General features: G+C 38.0%; 3 protein-coding genes across 3 annotated transcripts; all 3 read left to right on the plus strand.

Moving 5' to 3' along the window:
• The first annotated feature begins 8,648 nt into the window (after window positions 1-8,648).
• On the plus strand, window positions 8,649-11,567 carry LOC131363905 (uncharacterized). Its single transcript, XM_058406881.1, has 2 exons — window positions 8,649-8,929; window positions 10,006-11,567. The coding sequence occupies exons 1-2, from the start codon at window positions 8,839-8,841 to the stop codon at window positions 11,100-11,102; spliced, it is 1,188 nt and encodes a 395-aa protein (XP_058262864.1). The 5' UTR covers window positions 8,649-8,838; the 3' UTR covers window positions 11,103-11,567.
• A 3,499-nt stretch (window positions 11,568-15,066) lies between these two features.
• slc16a8 (solute carrier family 16 member 8) lies at window positions 15,067-17,007 on the plus strand. Its single transcript, XM_058406952.1, has 4 exons — window positions 15,067-15,283; window positions 15,372-15,515; window positions 15,834-16,676; window positions 16,769-17,007. Exons 1-4 carry the CDS (start codon window positions 15,067-15,069, stop codon window positions 16,978-16,980), a joined length of 1,416 nt encoding a protein of 471 aa, XP_058262935.1. The 3' UTR covers window positions 16,981-17,007.
• Window positions 17,008-18,195: 1,188 nt separating this feature from the next.
• pdap1a (pdgfa associated protein 1a) lies at window positions 18,196-21,877 on the plus strand. The gene is made up of 6 exons (XM_058407111.1): window positions 18,196-18,395; window positions 18,712-18,794; window positions 18,903-18,974; window positions 19,948-20,072; window positions 20,165-20,316; window positions 20,494-21,877. Exons 1-6 carry the CDS (start codon window positions 18,383-18,385, stop codon window positions 20,526-20,528), a joined length of 480 nt encoding a protein of 159 aa, XP_058263094.1. The 5' UTR covers window positions 18,196-18,382; the 3' UTR covers window positions 20,529-21,877.
• The last annotated feature ends 278 nt before the right edge of the window (window positions 21,878-22,155 follow it).

Consider the following 22,155-nt stretch of genomic DNA (forward strand, 5'->3'; position numbering starts at 1 on the left):
TATTGTAAATATAAAATTGTATTTTGCACAATTTCTAACTGAAACAGAGCCATGTTACACTGTATGAGCTTCACTTAATATGAACAGAGTGGTTGTTGCAGAGACACTACCCCAAGGTGATAGAAGCCTTGTTTGTAATGTACAACTTATTTTCTAATGCACATGCACCACACAGGTGGTATTACAAAAAGCCTTTTAATATGAAAACTTTCATCTCCAGTAAGAGGTAAATGTTTAAACACATTTACAGTAAAGTACAGTGAATTACTGTATGAGCTGTATGACCATGTTGCTCCTCCAGCAGCACCAAAAAGTGGACAGGGGAGAGTTGGGAACGTATGTGACCACTGTCTTGTGATCATGGTAAATGGCTGATATTAAAGTGGCTGACAAAATTATATATTTTTTAATTATTTCAGAAAAAAAAAATGTTACTGTGAATTTGAGTGTGTAAAACTAAAACCAAGGAAAAGTATTGGCAATAAAGGGCCTGTTACAATTTGCCATCCAAACATTTTCTGTTTGATTATGAGGAAAAGATAAAGCTATTTAATTGATTGTTGATCATAGTTTGAATTGGTATATGATGTACATTGCAAATAGACTGCTTTTTAATCCCTTCTTGGATCTCTACAGATATGCTAAAATCTTGCATGATAGATAATACGCACATAAACCTTATTGTATGTGTACTGTATCTGTATTTCCAGGAAATTGAAATGGTTATGCACTATATACATTTGAATATAGATATTTTTGTTTTGACAGGACGTCACCAAAGAATCTGTCTGGGACGAGTATGCTGACCAAATAATGAAGATATTCGTCATCCGTGAAAGTGGTGCAACTGAGTGCCCCACCCCTGCTCATGTGTCGATCATCATCGAAGGAACAGAAGTTCTTGATGACTGTGGATATGTAGCGATGGCTTGCCTTCTGCTCATGGGCATCATCTACGCTATGAACTTAACCTACCCACCAAAACTGAAATATACATTTGAAGTTTTTCAGAAGCTCTTCCTTGAGCTCGATACACTCAAGATGTCTCCCAAAGTCCAGTCTCTGCGGAAAAAACTGCTGGCATGAGCGTACGTTCCCAAATGTGCTTGTGGTTTATACCTAAAACCTAACGCGAGTGATTTGCACTTTTGCTTCTCTTTAGAAGGGATTTCAAACTCAGGTTTTATGAAGCTAACTTCTATTCTATAGAAGAAATACTGAAGTTTTTAATGAATGTATTCTTACTAAACAGGCTTTATTTTTGTATTTTTATTTTTTTTTATGGAGATGGGTAAATCTGTTTTGATGGAAAATGATGGATGGCAGCAGATGTCAAGTCTCAGTGAAATACATTTACACAGTCTAAGCCTTGTTCAACAGGGGACTTTTGTTACACAGATTTTGTTTTGCTGTTCACTTGTACATTTTATATTGTCTTAAACTCTGTGTATACTTTGATATGAAAGTTACCTGCTACTAGGTATCTGTTGTAGTTTCAACAGCATTCTGCTGTTTATAATGCATGTGATGTCGCTTTATAACATATGTGATATTTCTCCCTTAAAGGAGATCATACAGTTTCAGATGTATTGTCATTGCATCAGCTTGTTACTTCAAATTTTATAGCACATAATAAACGGTGCTGTTGTTGGAAGACTCTCTCTTATTGTAAATTAGTATATTTTATTAAACAAAATACTATGAAAACATTAATATAACTAAATAAAAAATTTAAAAAAGTAAGTACGTATTTAGAAACATTTTAAAAAAGATTACTTGAGAAAAGTAAGTAAATTTTTGTACCAAGAACAGAATATTACTGTACTTTACTTAAATATTTGGACAGAATGTACTTCGTTTGTCTTGGTATAATTTACTTGGGATTATCTCTTGTAAACTTTACCTAGAATTTGTGTGTGGAAATTGTTGCCTAGCTTTTTTCAAGTAAATTTCACTCCAGATTTTTGAACATGGTTTTGAACATGATTGGTGAACATGGATAGATCCTGTATAAGTTTCTCATCAGTGTACTGCTGGAATTACTGGAGTGGGCTCCAGTCTCTACGGCTTAGTACAGATTCATCCCTTGTAATCACACACTCATACAACACAGGCATGAACCATAGGAGAAAGACAAAGCACACAGTTCAAGTTGTAAAATGCTGAAGAGCTCACCTGAGAACAAATGTGAACCATATTTCATACAATCATCTTAGTATGTATGTGTTAAATTAATTATTAATTGTTCAATTTAGTTCAAAAATAAAAATATTAGGAGCTATTCCCTGAAACACTGTGTATATATATATATGTATATATATATATATATATATAAACCAGCATGTAGGCTTTTTTAATCAATGAAAAAAAAATGAAATGAAAAAAATCAATGAAAAAAATGAAAAAAAAAAAAATATATATATATATATATATATATATATATATATTTTTTTTTTTTTTTTTCATTTTTTTCATTGATTAAAAAAGCCTACATGCTGGTTTTGACCAAAAGAGGATGAAGGCACACTTCATCATCTGGCTCTCCATCATGGTCTACCTCATCAGACCTCTGAGCTATCACTCCCACCTGTGTCATCCTCCTCATGCTCTCTCCCTGAACTCTCATTGTCTGACAAATCTATATCTGAATCTCCATCAATAATTTTATACAGAATCTTCTCAGCCTCTGTCATAGAACTGTCTACTACAAAAAAGTGAAACAACCATAAGTACAAAGTCCTGATGTCCACTACAGTGGACATTTATAAAGTAGCTGTTTCCCTAGGAAAATAAATAAGCTTAGCTCGGAAAATTCACTCAAATATTGCTGAAATAGTTACTTATTATAAACAAGTAAAAAATAACGTTAAAAAGCATTTTAATAATGAATATTGTGCTTTCTTCCATAAAATGTGCTTGCCCCAAATGGCAGAAAGAGGAAAGATGCATGGAGCTTTCTTCTATTTTGACATATCTGAGATTGAGGGAAAAGCAAACAAACAAAAAAACTCCCATATACAGTGTATACAATGCTGTATGAAGATCAGCACACAACTAAAACCTTCTCTCCATAGAACTTTTGGAGAGAGCTCCGTAACAATTATAAAAGCATGAAGATAAGGAACAACAGAATTTAAAGACCATGTATAAGGATCAAGAAAGCCAACGATGTATTGTCAGTAAATATTTATAGAGCATAGAGTCAAGACAGTTCTTCAATACCAGGGTTGATCGAGTCACGTAAAGATTTTATTACCTATATGACCTCGCTCATGTACTGCCACGAGTGGGACACTGTCCCAAATCAGTCGGCTAGTTACCTGTATCCGCAGGGGGCATCTCACTGGACTGTTTGGGCTTAATCATAGTGGTAAAGCACACTGAAGTGGGATCAGGGGTGTCAAAGCTGTGCGATTCACCATTGAATGAGAGAAGAAGTCTACAGAGATACAGCATTCTAAATTTGACACCTGCTGCATGTTGGTCAGCCTTAAATGACTTAAACAGATCCTGTCTTTTCTTGAGTTCCACAGAGAAGTCAGGGAAGATCAAAATCTTGGATTCTTTATAGTGCAACTCTCCATGCTCCTATGACAAATGTAAGATTTTTTCCCTCATTTCAAGGTGAAGAAAGTGAACAATCATGGGTCTCTGAGACCCAAAAAAGAACAGCATCTGCATCTGTTGTGGTAGACACACTTGCAAAGAACACCAAGTGATATGCTGCAATTCTTGCTAGAAAGACTGAACACACACACACACACACACACACACTCACACACACTAAATAGTTTAATAGTTTAGTAATAAATTATGTTCATAATTTTGATGTGGAATAGATTTTTTACAGAAAAAAATTGAAAAGTGTATCACAGAAGGATTTAAGGTCGTTTCAAACTGGAAAAGACAAGCATTTCATACACAGGCCTATGTAAAGGGTTAATGGGGCCACTTGGTTTTCAACAGTAAAAATCACAAATTGTAACTCTTCTCAACTGGGACAACCAGCAACTATCAAGAATGCATGATTATATTATAATGTCATTATAATGGCAGTCAATGGGGCAAAAACATCCAGGAACAGTAAATGATTGAGAAAAATGTAAAATCTGATGCTGCACAAAAACTAACAATGCATCAGAGTCAATGTTGTTACTAATCTTTGACATTTCCAAGACTGTGATGAAAGGTAAAAGAAAATATCCAGTCCACAATCACATTTTATATTGAAAATCAGTCATTTTGTGTGTGTTTTTTTTACCCCAAATCACTTATGAAATTTACAGTTAAAGAGTTAAAATCCTGGATTATTGAAAAATATTTAGTAGTTTTGATCAGGACTGAGGTTGATTAACAGATTTAAGTGAAACAAAGTTGAAAAATTTTTTTTATCTGATATATTTTTACAGCAGTTTAATTTAGTGGATGTTCTCATCCAGAACATAAACTAAGGGTAGTGAATTGACCTATTGGAATATGTGTATTATTGACCTTTTGATCATATTTCCAAATGTTATGTAAAATTAAGGTTTGTCGCCAAAGATCATTCCATTTACTGAAATACACTGAAAGTTATGGCCAAATTAGGAGTGAAAAAATGAACCCTCGTGGATGAAAACGTATCCGTACCAATACCAATACGTAATCCATACCACACACTGAACACCAGGGTGGAAAACACATCAGCAATTATACTTCATCACTAAACTATTATTAACCCTATACTGCACAGTGTTGCCCTCAGACAACACAAACTTTTCTTAAGCCCTAAATCCAGTGGATGTCTCTTTACATTTTTGCAATCAACTAGAATATTCAAAAAGGATCAAGGAACAATCCAATAAGGTGTGAGAGTCACTATCCAGCATCATTTGAAGGAGGGACTTCCTTTTCTGCCACATGGTCGCAGGAGCACATGGTGTGAGATGAAGGTAAGATTATTTACTTTGGTAATCTAATTTAAAATGACATTAACTGTAAATTAAAAATATATCTGCATGCATGAAGGCATAAAGAAGATTTTCGTCGTGGTTTAATGTTTTTTTTGGTACTTTGCATGTTTAGAAAATAAGTTTTTCTTTTTGATGCCTCAAAGCAACGTTATGTGATAAGGGGTAGTTTTTAAGGAAGTTTTTGCTGACAATGTGTTTTGATGTCATCGCAAGTATTTATGCACAATATAAAAATATTTATTTTCTTTTTTTGATTTAATTTGACTAATTTTAACACATTGTGCCAGAAAAATGGACATAAAGTTGTTCTATGGAAAGCAAGAGCAGAATTGGAATGTTAGGCAAATTATATCTGACAGTGAGGACAGTGAGGAGGAGCGGAATGGAGAAAAAAGGTTTAAGCAGAAGAGGAAAAATAATTTTCATTTAGGGTTTGGATTGTTGAGCTCATTTGTACACAACCAAGTCTAATGAGTTGATTTATTTCCTGTAGTAAAATGGTTCTGACAGGTTTATGCAGCAGACAGCATAAAAAAATAGTAGTCAAATGTCACACTGTTTTATTTTTGTTGTGCTTTCATTGGCACTGGAAACTTACATTTTGTATGTTTTTATAGATAGTCAAGATAGATGTAATACCATGGAGGATGATGAAGGTGAAATTCTGTCTGAAGATGATGAGGTTCTTCCTAAACCCCTCGATGGAAAACATGTCTCACCACTGTGCCTCCAGTTCACCCTGAATGGTTACAGATCCCTCCATCAGATGGTGAAATTCTGTTTCAAACTACTTGTCTCTGATGACCTCTATGATCTTATTGTTCATGAGTCAAACCTGTACAGCATCCAGTGAAACCCTGCCAAGCCCCTTAACCTTACTGTCCAAGAACTTGAACAGTTCTTCAGTACTTTACTCCACATGTCATTATTCGTTCATCCAGCTACCCGCATGTTTTGGAGCCACAGTAGTCGCGTTGCATGTGTTGATGATGTGATGTCTCCGGTGCGGTTTTCTTTCTTTTTTATGTAAAGGGTTAAGTCGAATACCTCCGTACATATTTAATGACTTTTCACAGAAAAAAAAACCTTTGGCAATCAAACAGGCTCAGTCTGGCATCTGATTATTGACTTATTATTATTAGTTTATAGCATCCAATGAGGTTCATTATAGTATTAAAAAAATCATGTTGATCTAACATCAGCTGTGATATTGTCAGTTAGCATTCTCGCTATGGGTGTGTGTCTGAATATGGACTGCAGTGTGGATCTTGAGGATGAACATCCCTGGTCCTGTAATGTGTAATGTGTAGTATAACGTTTCTATACACTGGAGTACACAGAAAATGAGACTCCTTTGCCAGCCTAGAAGACATGAACTCTATCTAATTAGGGCACAATAGTTGACGAGAAAAAAAATACTTTTCACCTGAAAACATAACATCAACCTTCATTTTTTATGAGTACGTTCATAAAAAAGAGAGATTTCATTCTAACCTGAACTGCTGTCAGGGCCATGCTGAACACCTTCTGACCAATCCCAATGAAGTATAACTTTTAATGTCAATACTGCACATACTTATCAAATAAAAGTCCATCAAGCGGTGTGTAATAATATTTCTGTGTTATTAATTATAATCCATATTTTGGTGTGATTTATACACATGGGTTTGTGCATTCTGACTTTTGGAGGCTTTATTATGTCCATTTTATAATGAAACATGAAAAGACTTTAAAGGTCATCTGTCTTGTTCTGATCGTGTTAAATACACTACATTGCCAAAAGTTTTGGGATGTCTGCCTTTACATGGACATGAATTTTAATGACATCCCGTTCTTAATCCGTAGGTTTTAATATGGAGTAGGCCCACCCTTTGCAACTATAACAGCTTCAACTCTTCTAGGAAGGCTTTCCACAAGGTTTAGGAGTGTGTTTATTGGAATGTTTGACCATTCCACTAGAAGCGCATTTGTGAGGTCAGGCACTGATGTTGGATGAGAAAGTATGGCTCATAGTTTCTGCTCTAATTCATCCCAGGTGAAGGTGTTCTGTCGGGTTGAGGTCAGGACTCCTTGCAGGCCAGTCAAGTTCCTCCACACCAAACTCACTCATCCATGTCTTTATGGACCTTGCTTTGTGCACTGGTGTACAGTCATGTTGGAACAGGAAGGGGTCATCAATGATTTGGAGGGGTGTCCCAAAACTTTTGGAAATACAGTGTATAAACACAACTAGACTGAAATATACCAGTATGATATGCAACTAATTGTAAAACATGAATTAGCTAAGGAAACCAGTAGATATCAGTTTATACCAGGCTCAGCAGAATCACTCTTAGTTATGATCAGTTAATTAAATAAAAAATTCATTAGGCAAGAGGAATTTAGGGAGAAACTTTTTAATTAACTGATGAAAAACTGAACAACTGTGTTTACTCTAGTGATCCACTGTGGGCCAGCAGAACCAGCATCCAAGCACACCTCCTTTAATGCATCAGTTGCATTTCTGGGTTCAAAATGTGAGTTAAAGCAGGAAAATCACCAAACTGGATGCTGGCCTTTCAGGACTGGAGTTTGTACCTACGGATTAGTTTATAATCAGGGTCCATCTGCTGTGTGACAGACATACAAACATGTGTTTTAAATGTAGAGAGTGTGTATGCATGAGAGAGTGACGCAGAGAGCAGTATGTCATCCTTTGCTTATACTGTATCTGCATGTAGTCATACAGTAGGGTCCTTTCCTTCCCTCCCCACGCACAGTCCCTGCTCCTCCTTTCAGCAGCTACAGACAACCAGATCACAATCCTACTACATCACAGACAAACCAGCACAGCTGCACACACACACACACACACACACACACATTTTTAATTATAAGGAGATTATCACTACCTTTTTTGTGGGACTGTTGAAGTCCTTTTAAGTCTTTTATTCTCACATTCTTACATCTTACATTCTCTGATGTCTGACAGCTGGGTCTAAGTTCAGCGTAGCTTGGAGTTGCTTCATTCTCTTCATTCGTAGTAAGTCATTTTGCATAAAAGCAACCAGCAAATCTACTAGTGAATGCTGCTAGAAAAATGACAGTGATCTGAAACACACCAGCAAGTCCACCTCTGAATGGCTAAAAAAAAAAAATATAATGTTTTGGAGTTAGCTACCTAGTCAAAGTCCAGACTTAAATCCGATTGAGATTCTGTGGCATCACTTTAAACAGACCGTTCATGCTAGAAACCCTCTAATGTGGCTGAATTAAAACAATTTAAAACAATTCTGCAAAGAAGAGTGAAGCAAATTTCCTCCAGAGTGATGTGAAAGACTCATTGCCAGTTATTGCTTATGCTTGACTGCAGTTGTTCGTGCCGAAGGGGCCACAAACAGGTTATTAGGTTTTGGGGGCAATTACTTTTTCACATAGGGCCAGGCAGGTTTGGACAGTTTTTTACCCTTAATAAATGATATCATAATTTAAAAATTGCATTTTGTATTTACTCGCATAATTATCTTTGTATAATAAAATTGATGATCTGAACCATTTAAGTGAAAAAAAAAACCTTTTATTTTTACACACATATATATATATATATATATATATATATTTGCTGATTTTATATAGAATAATATTAAATAAGAAATAAAGCTCAGGTATTTAGAGATAGACGGCCATGTTTTTTTTTTTAGAGGGGGGGGGATCACTGCGCATGGGCACTGCGCAGCGTCACAGAACACTTTACGTAATGTTTGTGTTTAAACTGTGTTTCCTTTTAAACATTAAGGTGTTGTGGTTGTGAAGCAAGACTTGGATTATCCTTTGTGATTTTTCTACACTCCTGATTTCTTCTTACTCCGCGACTGGACCTGACTCTTACACCGACTCTACAGCAGTGATGATGAACTTCGGAGGAGGAGCCGCGCTTCAGCAGCACCAGGATGTGGAGCCCGAGCCCGGATGGAGCGGACTGGACGACCCCTGGAACGGTCAGTTACTGACTTTTCTCTTTTTGTCTTAAGTATAAAGTCTTTTAAACACCGCGGTATTACAAAAAAAACCGCAATCGGGAATATCGTTTTATTTGGTTAGATGATTTGGAGAAAATCTGTTCGGCTAATCGATATTTTGCTAATCGCTTTACGGACACAATCATTATGCTAAAGCTAGCGGACAAAGCGGCAGACTCCAGTGAAACGAGCAGGGAAGAAATCAACAGTGTTAATGTTTTCAGATATGTTCAAATCAGCTTTTTATATGTTAATTTAACGCTTATTAAAGTTTACTAAGACAAGCCGAGGAGTATTAGCAAAGATTACCTAGACGGCTAGTTAGCGTGATGCTAAGTAATTGTTTTTCACTGTTCCTAGTTTTTTTAAAGAGTGAATAAAACAAGTTAAAATGTTTACAGTAACATGATCTATTTTATTATTTGAGCGATTTTTCATTGTCCGTGTTTGTGGAGTTGTTAAAGCGGAGAGAGGAAGGGGCTGTGAGGAAAGGCAGCTAGCTGAACAAAACCAATCGCTAGAAATAAATGGAGCTAGTGTAGCAATGTAGAGTGCAGCTTAGGGAAAAATATCAAGCTGTTTGTTTCACTTCTGTTCAGCAAGGATTTGTTTATAGCTGTAATGAATAAAATAGTTAGGAGTAGTGTCATTTACGATAAAGGGCAAATTTTTGACAAGAGACACAAATGGACTCAAAGGGGATGTAAAGCATTGGAGTAAGGAACTGATAAAGAAACACACTGTCATAGAAATGTAGTTTAATCTGCATTGTTCTTGGGAAGATACTTTTGAGCATCGAGAAGTGACCAGTGTGAGTAACAGTGAAGCCGTGATAGCGTAAGTAACTCCTGTAAATGCAGAATATAAATACTGAGTTTTTCTGCACTGTTATAGGAAGATTACAGTAATATAACTTGTGTAAATATGTCTTGTTTTGATAGGGAGGTTTTCCTGCTTTACAAAATATACACAGTGCTATTAAAAAGGGGTTTCTGCTTCTTTTTATGAGATGTTTTTCAATGTGCCACATTGTCTGTTTTTCTTCTTTGACACAGGGACACAGAGGGAGACGTTTGTGTTTCCGCAGGATGAGGACGATGACAACTGGCCTGTGCTATGCCTCTCTCCTGTTTGGATGCCAACACCTGTGGGGAGCCCATCCCCACCTATGAGAGGCCTCTCTCCTTTATGTACCCCACCACCTGTGAGGAGCCCATCCCCACCTAGGAGAGGCCTCTCTCCTTTATGTACCCCACCACCTGTGAGGAGCCCATCCCCACCTAGGAGAGGCCTCTCTCCTTTATGTACCCCACCACCTGTGAGGAGCCCATCCCCACCTAGGAGAGGCCTCTCTCCTTTATGTACCCCACCACCTGTGAGGAGCCCATCCCCACCTAGGAGAGGCCTCTCCCCTTTATGCACCCCACCACCTGTGAGGAGCCAATCCCCACCTATGAGAGGTCTCTCTCCTTTATGGACCCCACCACTTGTGAGGATCCCATCCCCACCTATGAGAGGTTTCTCTCCTTTATGGACCCAACCACTTGTGAGGATCCCTTCCCCACCTATGAGAGGTCTCTCCCCTTTATTGACCCCACCACCTGTGAGGAGCCCATCCCCACCTATGAGAGGCCTCTCTCCTGTATTGATCCCACCACCTGTGGAGAGCCTCTCTTCTGTATGGATCCCACCACCTGTATGGATCCCACCACCTGTGGGGAGCCCATCCACACGTATTAGAGACCTCTCTCCTGTATGGATCCCACCACCTGTATGGATCCCACCACCTGTGGGGAGCCCATCCACACATATTAGAGGTGTCTCTCCTGTATGGACCCCACCACCTGCTATGAGCACATCCACACCTATGAGAGGCCTCTCTCCTGTATGGATCCCACCACCTGTGGGGAGCCGCTCTCCTGTATGGATCCCACCACCTGTATGGATCCCACCACCTGTGGGGAGCCCATCCCCACCTATGAGAGGCCTCCCTCCAGTTTGGATCCCACCACCTGTCCCACGCCAGGGCATAAGGAGGAGGAGGGACGAAGAGGATGGCAGTCAAGAAGCCCCTCCGAGTAGACGGCAGCATGTGGATCAGGATTTCATCAGGATTTCATCAGGAGGATCGTCCATCACCTCTTATCCATGATGTGTGGTAAGTATGTGTGGTAAGTATGTGTGGTAAGTATTTCATCCCTAGATTAAAGCATTAGTCTTTTTTAATAAATATGTAATCCTTTTTAAACATGTGGGGGGTGAGAATCTGCTTGATACCTTCTTGTCTGTTGTGTTGGAAAAAAAATAAAAAAACATTTTGGAGCTAACTATGTAACCTGTTCCCAAAATTTTCAGTAGACCCAAGAGCCCAGTGTTCATGCTCAGGCCTCTTCTGTAGTTTTTTTAAGAACAGCTCTTACGAGCTCATAGCCCATAGTTCATAGCTATATCATTCGGTCACTTCATGAATCTCGGTGTGATTGCGCAGGCATCCAGAGGATTCTTACCACCGTCTCTAGCGTAATCTCTAAATGTAAATCATTTTAATGATAGAATTGTGGTAAGATTAAAGTAGTTGGCATTTAGTTAAAAATGTGAGTCTGTTGTTTCTTTTGTATTTTGCATTTGCATTTAGTTTGTGTTAAATGTATAGGATTTTTATAATATTAATGTTGTTACTTATGTATATTAGCCTAATTTATATTAATAAATAAATATAATTTGTATTGTTGTAGAATCATGCATTGTTGTAAATATGTAAATATTATATTTTTAAGATTTAGATTTTAATATTAAGTTTTACAAATGTTTTGTTATGTTATAAAATGTTAAAATATATAAAATATTAATATGAGTAATAAGTGTACAGTTTGTCATTGCTTGTAAATAGTTAATACATTATTTTTTGGTTTAATACACACATGTCTCAAGTGTCTTTTTTTACAACACATCATAAACATTTCTCATTTGTTTCTCATATAATTACACAGTAAAAAGAGTACAGTATTGCTGTATTACATATCAGTATTTTTCTAAAACAACAGCCATGTTACTGTGTAAAATGCTGTCAGAGAGAGAGAGTGTGTGTGTGTGTGTGTGTGTGTGTGTGTGTGTGTGTACTGAGATGAAATCACTGAAAGCTAAATAAAATCAGAAGGTTGTGAGTTCCAATCCCAGATCCACCAAGCTGCCACTGCTGGGCCCTCAACCCTCAATTACTCAGTTGTATAAAATAAGATAAAAAGTATCTCTGGATAAGGGCATCTGCTAAATGCCAGAAAAATAAATGTAAATGTCTGATATCTGCCTCTTGTCTCCTCAGTTCTGGTCAAACCTATGAGAGTGTCACACTTATTCAAAACACATGTCACTAAGACCTGTTATAAACATATTCTGTCTAATTTAACTCTGAATTAAATAAAACCTCATAAACCTTCAGCTCCATCACCAAGAAAGCCCAGCAGCGCCTCTACTTCCTGAGGAGGCTGAGTAAAGCCCATCTCCCTCCCCCCATCCTGTCTGTGTTCTACAGAGGGACCATCGAGAGCGTCCTGAGCAGCTGCATCACTGCCTGGTTTGGGAACTGCACCCTCTCAGATCGCAAGACCCTTCAGCGGATAGTGAGGACAGCTGAGAAGATCATCGGAGTCTCTCTCCCCTCTATCACAGACATTTACACCGCACGCTGCATCCGCAAAGCCATCAGCATTGTGGCTGACCCCACACACCCCTCACACACACTCTTCACCCTCCTGCCATCTGGAAAGAGGTACCGGAGCATTCGGGCCCTCACAACCAGACTGTGTAACAGTTTCTTTCCTCAAGCCATTAGGCTCCTCAACACCCGGGACTGAACTGTTCTACACTCTCACACACTCTCACTCAGGACTGAACTGTTCTACACTCTCTCACACTCTCACTCAGGACTGAGCTGTATACTAACTCTCTGTCTCTCACACACAGATACACACACTCTCTCTTGACTGTGTGGACACAAACACACACAATTTATATTGTTCATTACTTACTGCACTACCTGTCATCCGCTGCTATAGTTATACTTATGTTTATTCTATTTGCACTACCTCAACTGCTGCTGTGTATTTTTGCACAATATTTTTGCACAATACTTTTTTACTACATCATTTCACTTTATCTATTTTATTTCACTTACATTCCAGTACACGTTCTTTTATTTCCTTTCAGCGCTAAGTGTCCTGTGTTCTTTTGTAGCTCTACTAGCTCTGTGGTGTTGTTTGTTGTTTTGTATTGTACTAGTAGTTGTATGTTTATGTAGCACCAGGTCCTGGAGAAACGTTGTTTCATTTCACTATGTACTGCGCCAGCTATATGTGGTTGAAATGACAATAAAAGCTTCTTGAATCTTGAATCTTGAATATTAATTATACTATTTTCCTTCCACCCTCATCGTCCTGACTCCTGACCCTGATGCTGACCAGTGTGCCTGCACACCAGGGGATAGTGGATAGTAAAACTGCTTTATCTTCTTCATATCTGTCTGTTGGATTTTTTAATAAATTTTGGACTTGTTTCATTTTGGACGGCAGTTGTTGTGTCTGTTATCCAGTGTGACAGTGCTGTTAAAGATTCATATAATTTGGTACAACTTACAAATCGACTTAAAACAGTTTTTACTTGTACTAAAGATTTTAGGAGTACTTCTACTTTTACCCTCCTTAGAGAATTATTGGAATATAACAGTTCTTTTACATTCCTTTATATATATATATATATATTAAGGGAAACAAAGCTAATATCAGCTTCATTGTGAGAGAAGTTCACACTGTAGCCACTGCAGAATATGGTTCCTGTATTTATGTCTGGTGTAAATGGAGTACACAGATATATATTTTTCACAGACCATTAGTGTCTCAGGTGTCTGATACGACTGATTTATAATTCAGTGATTTATCAGAAACTTGTTACCAAATCATTTCACTGTCAGTCCAGTTTGTGTTTGGAAGTCAGGGAATTCAAGTGGACTTTCCTTTCCCTTTGGGCTCAAGACACTTCAGTACATTTTTTTAAGAAACTCTGAGTTTTAGCTGTGTTTCAGTGTGCCCAAGAAACTCTGATAAAAATGTCAATAAACTTTCACAGCTTCACACTCCTCTCCAGATGTGTAGGAATCCACCTGTTTTATTTAATCATAACAAGACAAAATATAATTCTTAAAAAAAGTATGTTCCTGTAGCTGTAGTGTATAGTTTTAATACAGTTTACCTCTAAAGCTTAACATTAAAAATGAAAATGCTGTGTAAAACACTAATTTCAATTTATTCATTAATCATTGTTATTTGTGTCTTGTCAGATTCTACAAACATGTTATATGTCCAGTATATGGAACAGTATATGTTCTTTGACTAAACAGTACAAACTTATATTTTTAGGAAAACATTTCACAGATTAAAATGAGTCTTTCCTAATACAGCTTACTCCTGTGCACCATGTCCAATAATTATGAGCTTTATAAGGAATTAGAAATGATTACGTGGGAAGGACAAGGAACATAGGAGCCTGGGGTTTATCTGGCAGATTTTCTCAGCCTGGGATCATAAAACAAGAGAACGCAAACTGGACTAAACCATTAAGTAACCATTTAACTATTAAATGAAGAAAGACAGCTGTGAAATGAACACAGGTAAAGAACATATGTTAATTCTCCTTTTATCTGGACTTCTTGTATGTGTGGGAACGGTGGAGCTGTAATAGTCGACACATCATCAATAGTTTTCTGGAAGGCTTTTTCTTCTCAGAAGGCTAGGAAAGTAAGGTTTCCTTTTGCTTATGTTTTGTACTTGGAGCTGATAGATACATTTTATTACATATTTTAGTTTTGAATAAGCTTTGTTTAGTTGTGTGAATCATATTTATCTTGACTGTATGGAGTAATGGAAACACACAAGAGATTAATAAATAATTACAGAGTTTTGTTAAGAGTTTATTCTCTTTCTAATAGATTAGACTGATTCAAATTTATTCATAATGAATTATATTATATTATCTGAATTATATAAGCATTTTTAAAACAACAAACTATAGGAATAGGTTCCTTAAAGATTTATACCTTTTCTGCAGGAAGTACTTGACAGATCATGGGAAGCAGTGTGGTAGAGAGAAACAGAGTGGATTCTCCAGATGGAGGCTGGGGATGGGTTGTGCTGTTTGGTGGCTTCATTATCACTGGTTTCTCCTACGCTTTCCCTAAAGCCATAAGCGTGTACTTTAAAGAACTGATGCGAGATTTCGGCTGTGGCTACAGTGACACAGCTTGGATTTCCTCAATCATGCTTGCCATGCTTTATGGCTCAGGTAAGAAACCAAGACAAAACAAATAGTGTATGCAACGTGATTACTTCTATATTTGTAGATAATCCTTAAATTCTATTTTTTTAAACAGGTCCAATTTCCAGTATCCTGGTTAATAAGTTTGGGTGTCGCCCAGTGATGCTGATTGGGGGATTGTTAGCCTCAGCTGGAATGATTGGTGCCTCTTTTACCACCAACATCATCCAAATTTACCTCACTGCTGGAGTCATTACAGGTGATTAAATGGGTGCATGTGGTTTTTTATAGCTTTGGTATCAGTATCATGACTGTTGTGCACTGTAGGGTATAACTTCGTTTTACTTGATGAAATAAAAATGTCTTGAGTCAGTTTCCATAGCATATAATAGGTAAATGTTTATAGTGATTCCAGTTTTATTCGGTACAAAATAGTCTAACTGGGAAACCTTTTCTCTGTGTAATGGACATACCAATAATTTCTGAGAGACATAAATGTTTGTTTGACATTAAACTCTGTTTCCAGTGTATAAAGGTTGTACTGATATAAGATCGTTCTGTACTTTATTTTCCACAGGGCTTGGTCTAGCTCTGAATTTCCAGCCCTCACTTATTATGCTTGGGTCTTACTTTGACAAACGCAGACCTCTAGCTAATGGACTAGCAGCAGCTGGGAGCCCAGTCTTTCTCTCAGCTCTTTCTCCTCTAGGTCAAGTGCTGCTGGATTGCTTTGGCTGGAGGGGAGGCTTCCTGATCATGGGGGGGCTGTTGCTTAACTGTTGCACCTGTGGTGCTGTCATGAGACCGTTGGGATACAAAGTTCGGAAGTCTGCAGCCAGGGATGAATCAAATGCTCATGAGTTGAAAGAGATGCTCCCATCAAAGACTGGTCAGGAGGAGAATGATCTGGAGAAGGGTCAGAAGGACAAGCCCAAGAGAAAGAAGCTGCTTGACTTCAGTGTGCTTTGTGACAAAGGACTTGTCATTTACATAGTAGCCAAATTTGTAGTAGTGCTTGGTCTGTTTGTCCCTACAATACTCTTGGTCAACTACGCTAAAGATCAAGGTATACCTGACAAGGAAGCTGCCTTCCTCCTCTCCATCATTGGATTTATTGACATCTTTGCTCGACCAACATGTGGCCTGGTGGCAGGACTAAAGTGCGTACGAGCCAAAATGCCCTACTTCTTCAGCTTGGCCTTGCTCCTAAATGGCCTTACAGATATTTGTTCAGCCCGAAGTACAGACTACACAGGTCTAGTGATCTTCTGTGTGTTTTTTGGCCTTTCGTATGGAATGGTGGGTGCATTGCAATTTGAAGTGCTGATGGGAATTGTAGGTACTAACAATTTTTCCAGTGCCCTTGGTTTAGTGCTCCTTATAGAGGCAACAGCTGTGCTCATTGGACCTCCTTCTGCTGGTAAGTCATATTATAGTGAAAATCATCCACATATATATTAGAACATGCTTCTGAAGAAAGTAAGCATACTTTTTCTGTATACTTGTATTCAGGACGATTAGTGGATACTTACAAGAACTATGAGCTGATTTTCTACATGGCTGGTGGAGAGTTGATGGCTGCTGGTTTATTCCTTGCCATTGCATCTTACTGCTGCATTAAGGTCCAGAAGAAAAAGGACACATCTGCCATCCAGGACACTGATACTGAGGGCAACAGTAATCATACTAATCATGAAGGCACCCATGCTATGGAAAATAGTTAATGTTAAATCTGAAATAAATCAAAGAACCTTGACAGTAAGTGATATTTACGTATAAATGATTTTGGTAGATCCAATTTAAATGTTCTTTTAATAAGTACACTTCATTTGACCAATAAATTATCTTTTGCAGCTCTATCAATCAGTCTATTGTCCATTGTTGTTTTAGATTACTACTGTTCTATGACAGTGAGAGAAGCAATAATATGCCAGCGGTTGGTTCTTGCATTTATATAATATTTATATACTGTTGAAAAAGAAAGCCATTTTTAATGGCATAGTAATGTATAATTGTTTATTTCAATTTTTTTCAAAATTAAGCCAGTAACTTATAAGGCTTTGGGTATACTTTTATGTGATAAAATTATTGAAATGTTCATGCAGTACAAACTAATTAACGTTAACTAATTAAATCTGATAAAGACACCTGGATCCAGCTCAATAATCAGGTTACTCTGCTAATGTATGCTATTCAGGTGAGCACTGACAGGTGAAGTGAATAACCCTGATTATCTCCTCATCATGGCGCCTGTTAGTGGGTGGGATATATTAAGCAGCAAGTGAACATTTTGTCCTCAAGTTGATGTGTTAGAAGCAGGAAAAATGGGTAAGGATTTGAGTGAGTTTGACAAGGGCCAGATTGTGATGGCTAGACCACTGGATCAGAACATCTCCAAAACTGCAGCTCTTGTGGGGTGTTCCTGGTCTGCAGTGGTCAGTATCTATCAAAAGTGGTCCAAGGCGACAGGGTCATGGGCGACCAAGACACAGTGATGGACATGGGGAGCGAAGGCTAGCCCGTGTCATCCAATCCAACAGATAATCTACTGTTATTGAAACTGCTGAAGAAGTTAATGCTGGTTCTGATAGAAAGGTGTCAGAATACACAGTGCATGACGGGTCAGGGCTGTTTTGGCAGCAAAAGGGGGACCAACACAATATTAGACAGGTGGTCATAATGTTATGTCTGATCGGTGTATAATACGATATGATCTCTACAGTTGTGCACAAACTTAACATTGAGACAGTGAGAGAAAAATAGAATCATTCAGCTGATATAAGATTTATTTAAAATAGACTCTGATGAACTTTGATGTCTTCTTTTAATTATTAAACGCACGCGCTGATAGATTCCTGACGGTCTCGTGCACTTCAGTACAACAGGTGGCGGTATGCAGCAGCTCGTGCGGTTTAAACCCCGTTATTAAAAACGCAGAAGAAGAAAAAACGAACGTCATTCACAGGAAGCGGCAACGAGAGACTCCAGCACTCGAGGACCTCCATAAAGACCCAAAGATTTATTCTTCTGGTTATTAGAAATTTTGAAAAGCGACTCGTGTATACTTTTTGGTGACGTACTGGTCAGATTTTTATTCGCAGTGAAGGATTGTAGGCTATTGTCACGATGCCGAGAGGAGGTAAGAGGACCTGTACATGTGTCTGGATGATGTTAGCCTGTTTGCTAACAGAGTTAGCTTCGCCGCCTCATCGCGATATGTGAACAAGAAGCTCACGTGCAGATCAACAGAAAAAACTCTTAGTACTGATTCAGTCTGTCATACAATCAGAAAAACTTTAAATTATAACAAAATGGCCACACGGATTTATTAAATATTTAGAGCTAGAGAGCTCCATGTGAGCAAACGTCCGGTCATTCTTCATACTTTTTTGGGGCAGTATCTCATGTTTTGTTATCCTTCATTATGCAAATTCTTTATATTGGGCTTTTTTTAGGGAAAAAAGGCCACAAAGGTCGGGGCAAGCAGTTTAGCAACCCTGAGGAGATCGAGCGACAGATGCGAGCCCAGAGGGAGATGGTAAATATCTTATATTTTTGTTTTTACCGCCAGTCAAATGTCTCAAAGTGTCACGTTGATTGTTTTTAAAGCCTCTCAGTCTCTGAATGATAAACCATGTGCTGGCAGGAAGAAAACGGTGATGCAGAGCGCGAGAGTGCATCTGACTCTGAGGAGGAGAGCAGTAGTGATGATGAAAAAGTAACACATTTTTTTCTGTTATCTATCTATCTGTACACCGACCAAGCATAACATTATGACCACCTGCTTAATATCGTGTTGATCCCCCTTTTGCTGCCAAAACAGCCCTGACCCGTCATGCACTGTGTATTCTGACACCTTTCTATCAGAACCAGCATTCACTTCTTCAGCAGTTTGAGCAACAGTAGCTCGTCTGTTGGATCGGATCACACGGGCCAGCCTTCGCTCCCCATGTGCATCAGTGAGCCTTGGCCGCCCATGACCCGGTTCACCACTTTTGATAGATACTGACCACTGCAGACCGGGAACACCCCACAAGAGCTGCAATTTTGGAGATGCTCTGATCCAGTGGTCTAGCCATCACAATTTGGCCAGGATTCAAAATTGTTCAAATTCTTACGCTTGTCCATTTTTCCTGCTTCTATCACATCAACTTTGAGGACAAAATGTATCCCACCCCCTAACAGGTGGCATGATGAGGAGATAATCAGTGATATTCACTTCACCTCTCAGTGCTCATAATAATGTTATGGCTGTTCGGTGTGTGTGTGTATATATGTGTATATATATATGTATGTATATATATATATATATATATATATATATCTATATATATATATATATATATATATATATATATATATATATATATATATAGATATATATATATATATATATATATATATATATATATATATATATATATATATATATATATATATATATGTATGTATACATATATATGTATATATATATATATATATATATATATATACATATACATATATATACATATATATGTATATGTATATGTATGTATATGTATATATGTGTGTGTGTGTGTGTGTGTATGTATGTATGTAATGTGTATATGTGTGTGTGTGTGTGTGTGTACAACCACCATTAAATATAGATTTTCTGCTGACACACTGTTTGATTATGATTTCCTGTTTCCTTAAAATGTGTACAAAAGAGTCAAAGGAGGAATGGAGTACAAGGGTTGATTGAAATCGAGAATCCCAACCGTGTCTCCCAGAAGAGCAAAAAAGCTGCTGAGGTCGACGTCGAAGCACCAAGAGAGCTCACACGCAGAGAAAGGTACTCCCAAACACCTGGGAATTCAGACCTGAATGCTTTTTCTGTTGAGTTTTTACCTAACTCTGGTCTGTTAATAAATGTGCTGATTGCAGGGAGGAGATTGAGAAGCAGAAAGCTAAGGAGCGTTACATGAAGCTGCATCTGGAAGGAAAGACCGATCAGGCCAGAGCAGACCTCGCCAGACTGGCTATTATTAAAAAACAGAGAGAAGAGGCAGCAAAGAAGAGGGAGGAACTGAGGAAAGGTGAGTTTAACATGCTGAGTGAGGTTATGTGCACAATGTACGTTAGACTCCTCTCAATACAGTGTCCATGTGCAAGCTACTTCATTATTCATATTGAAGAGTTTTCATTATGTTTCACATTTTTCTTTCTAAAAGCTGAGAAAAACCCTGTGTGTTCTGTTTTATAATCTGTTTCAGAAAAAGAGGCACAGGAGGCCAAGTCGAAACGTTAAGGCTCGTCCCCATCCTGAGGACTCGGTTAATGGGGGCGGGAGGGAAGGGACCAAATTAATTAGGGAGACAGCTCAGGGGGTGTCCAGACACTGTCCTTTCATCCTTCATTGGCAGGGACAGGCAGCGATTTGGACATTAAGAGTCACATCACATAAAGTGGGGGTTAAAGACATGAACTCACTGGTTTGCTTATTGGTACCTAAAACTGGTAGCAATCAGCAAGACCACCTTGTCCTCATGTCCTTTCCCCCATACCGCCGATGTGTTCTGATCCTACAGCTGCAAGAGTTTACTCTTAAATTTGCTCTTTTGGTATGTTTTAATAAAGCTTTGATTGGGTTGTTGGCCACGGATGCGTTCTCACTGACGTCACCTGGCATGCTACTAGAGAGTAGGGTAGAGTAATGAATGGAGAAACACTAGCAAACTTGTAGAACACCATCTGCTCTTGATCTGACCTTATTGCTGTATGTTTTTTATTCTCTGTGGATAAGCTACACATATATCCTTTTTTTTTTTTTTTACTGAACAAAATGTTTTTCCACCCACTTTTTTGCATGCTAGTTGCAAGATATATAAACTTATAAGAAATGACTAATTCTACACCATTTAAATACATAATTGATTTGTTCACTTTGAATGGGACATCAGCAGTATTATGCACACCTAAACAACTTAACAGTATGTATGCTTATAATCAGAAGTTTTTACTTCCCCATGTATTCTGTTGTGCTTACATTTCTCTGTAAATGCCTTTTTTCCCCCCTCATGACCAACTCATAAACATACCTCTTGTATATTAGGCCTTTCTCACACCGGGTTTTTAACATCTGTCTGGTGTGATGTGATCAGACGTGGATCAGCATTTTCATGCGTCTTGAATGCATCTCCAGTAAGCGCGTGGCCATGACAGTGGATTAGGTGGTGCTTTGTATTAAGTTCACACTACAGATTGTATGGTCATATGCTTTTAAGTCGATTGAAGGATCTGATTTCAGCGCATGCTCAAAGATGCAGAGGAACGTGTTTCCACTCGTTCCTTATATGCCTTCTACTTGTGATCAGATCACTCAGGGTAAATGTAAATGCCATGTCTGAACAGGGTCTTTATATTCTTCAGCTTGTTGATGGGACTTGAATTGCCTTGAATATTAGGGGAAGCAATATTACAGTGATGCAAATGAAACATTCAGCTTGGTTTCAAAAGGAATATATTTACGTAAGTGTTTGAAAGATTTGTAAAGTGTTCTCCATGACAAATATTTACAGGCATTATTGTTAGGGAGCAATTGGATGTTTATCCCTGTTTTGATTTTGTGGTATAGAAATAAAAACATTAGTACAAACATTTGTTGCCCTTTTTTTTTCTTTAAAAATTAAAAAAAAATAAAAAATACATTTCCACCCATGCCCTCTGCTTAAGTGGCATGCAACACATCACCAGGGCCTTGGGTAAAATGAAAATTGTCCAAGTATTATACCTGAGAAAATTGTGTTGGAAATGTTGACTTTTAATTGCATGTACCTCCTATAATCGTTCTATACATCTGTCTTTAGTACTCAGAAAGATAAATAAGGGATTTAACAGAACTGCCTCTCTGCATAAACATCTGAAAAAATTATTTT

Source organism: Hemibagrus wyckioides, linkage group LG13 (assembly GCF_019097595.1).
Source record: "Hemibagrus wyckioides isolate EC202008001 linkage group LG13, SWU_Hwy_1.0, whole genome shotgun sequence".
In the NCBI taxonomy this organism is placed as follows: Eukaryota; Metazoa; Chordata; class Actinopteri; order Siluriformes; family Bagridae; genus Hemibagrus; species Hemibagrus wyckioides.

Coding starts and splice junctions, on each gene's coding strand:
- LOC131363905 (XM_058406881.1), top strand. CDS start 8,839: ATGATGAACTTCGGAGGAGGAGCCGCGCTTCAGCAGCACCAGGATGTG. Junction 8,930..10,005: donor ACTGGACGACCCCTGGAACG/GTCAGTTACTGA, acceptor TCTTTGACACAG/GGACACAGAGGGAGACGTTT.
- slc16a8 (XM_058406952.1), top strand. CDS start 15,067: ATGGGAAGCAGTGTGGTAGAGAGAAACAGAGTGGATTCTCCAGATGGA. Junction 15,516..15,833: donor CACTGCTGGAGTCATTACAG/GTGATTAAATGG, acceptor TATTTTCCACAG/GGCTTGGTCTAGCTCTGAAT. Junction 16,677..16,768: donor CATTGGACCTCCTTCTGCTG/GTAAGTCATATT, acceptor ACTTGTATTCAG/GACGATTAGTGGATACTTAC.
- pdap1a (XM_058407111.1), top strand. Junction 18,975..19,947: donor GCAGTAGTGATGATGAAAAA/GTAACACATTTT, acceptor TGTGTACAAAAG/AGTCAAAGGAGGAATGGAGT. Junction 20,317..20,493: donor GAGGGAGGAACTGAGGAAAG/GTGAGTTTAACA, acceptor AATCTGTTTCAG/AAAAAGAGGCACAGGAGGCC.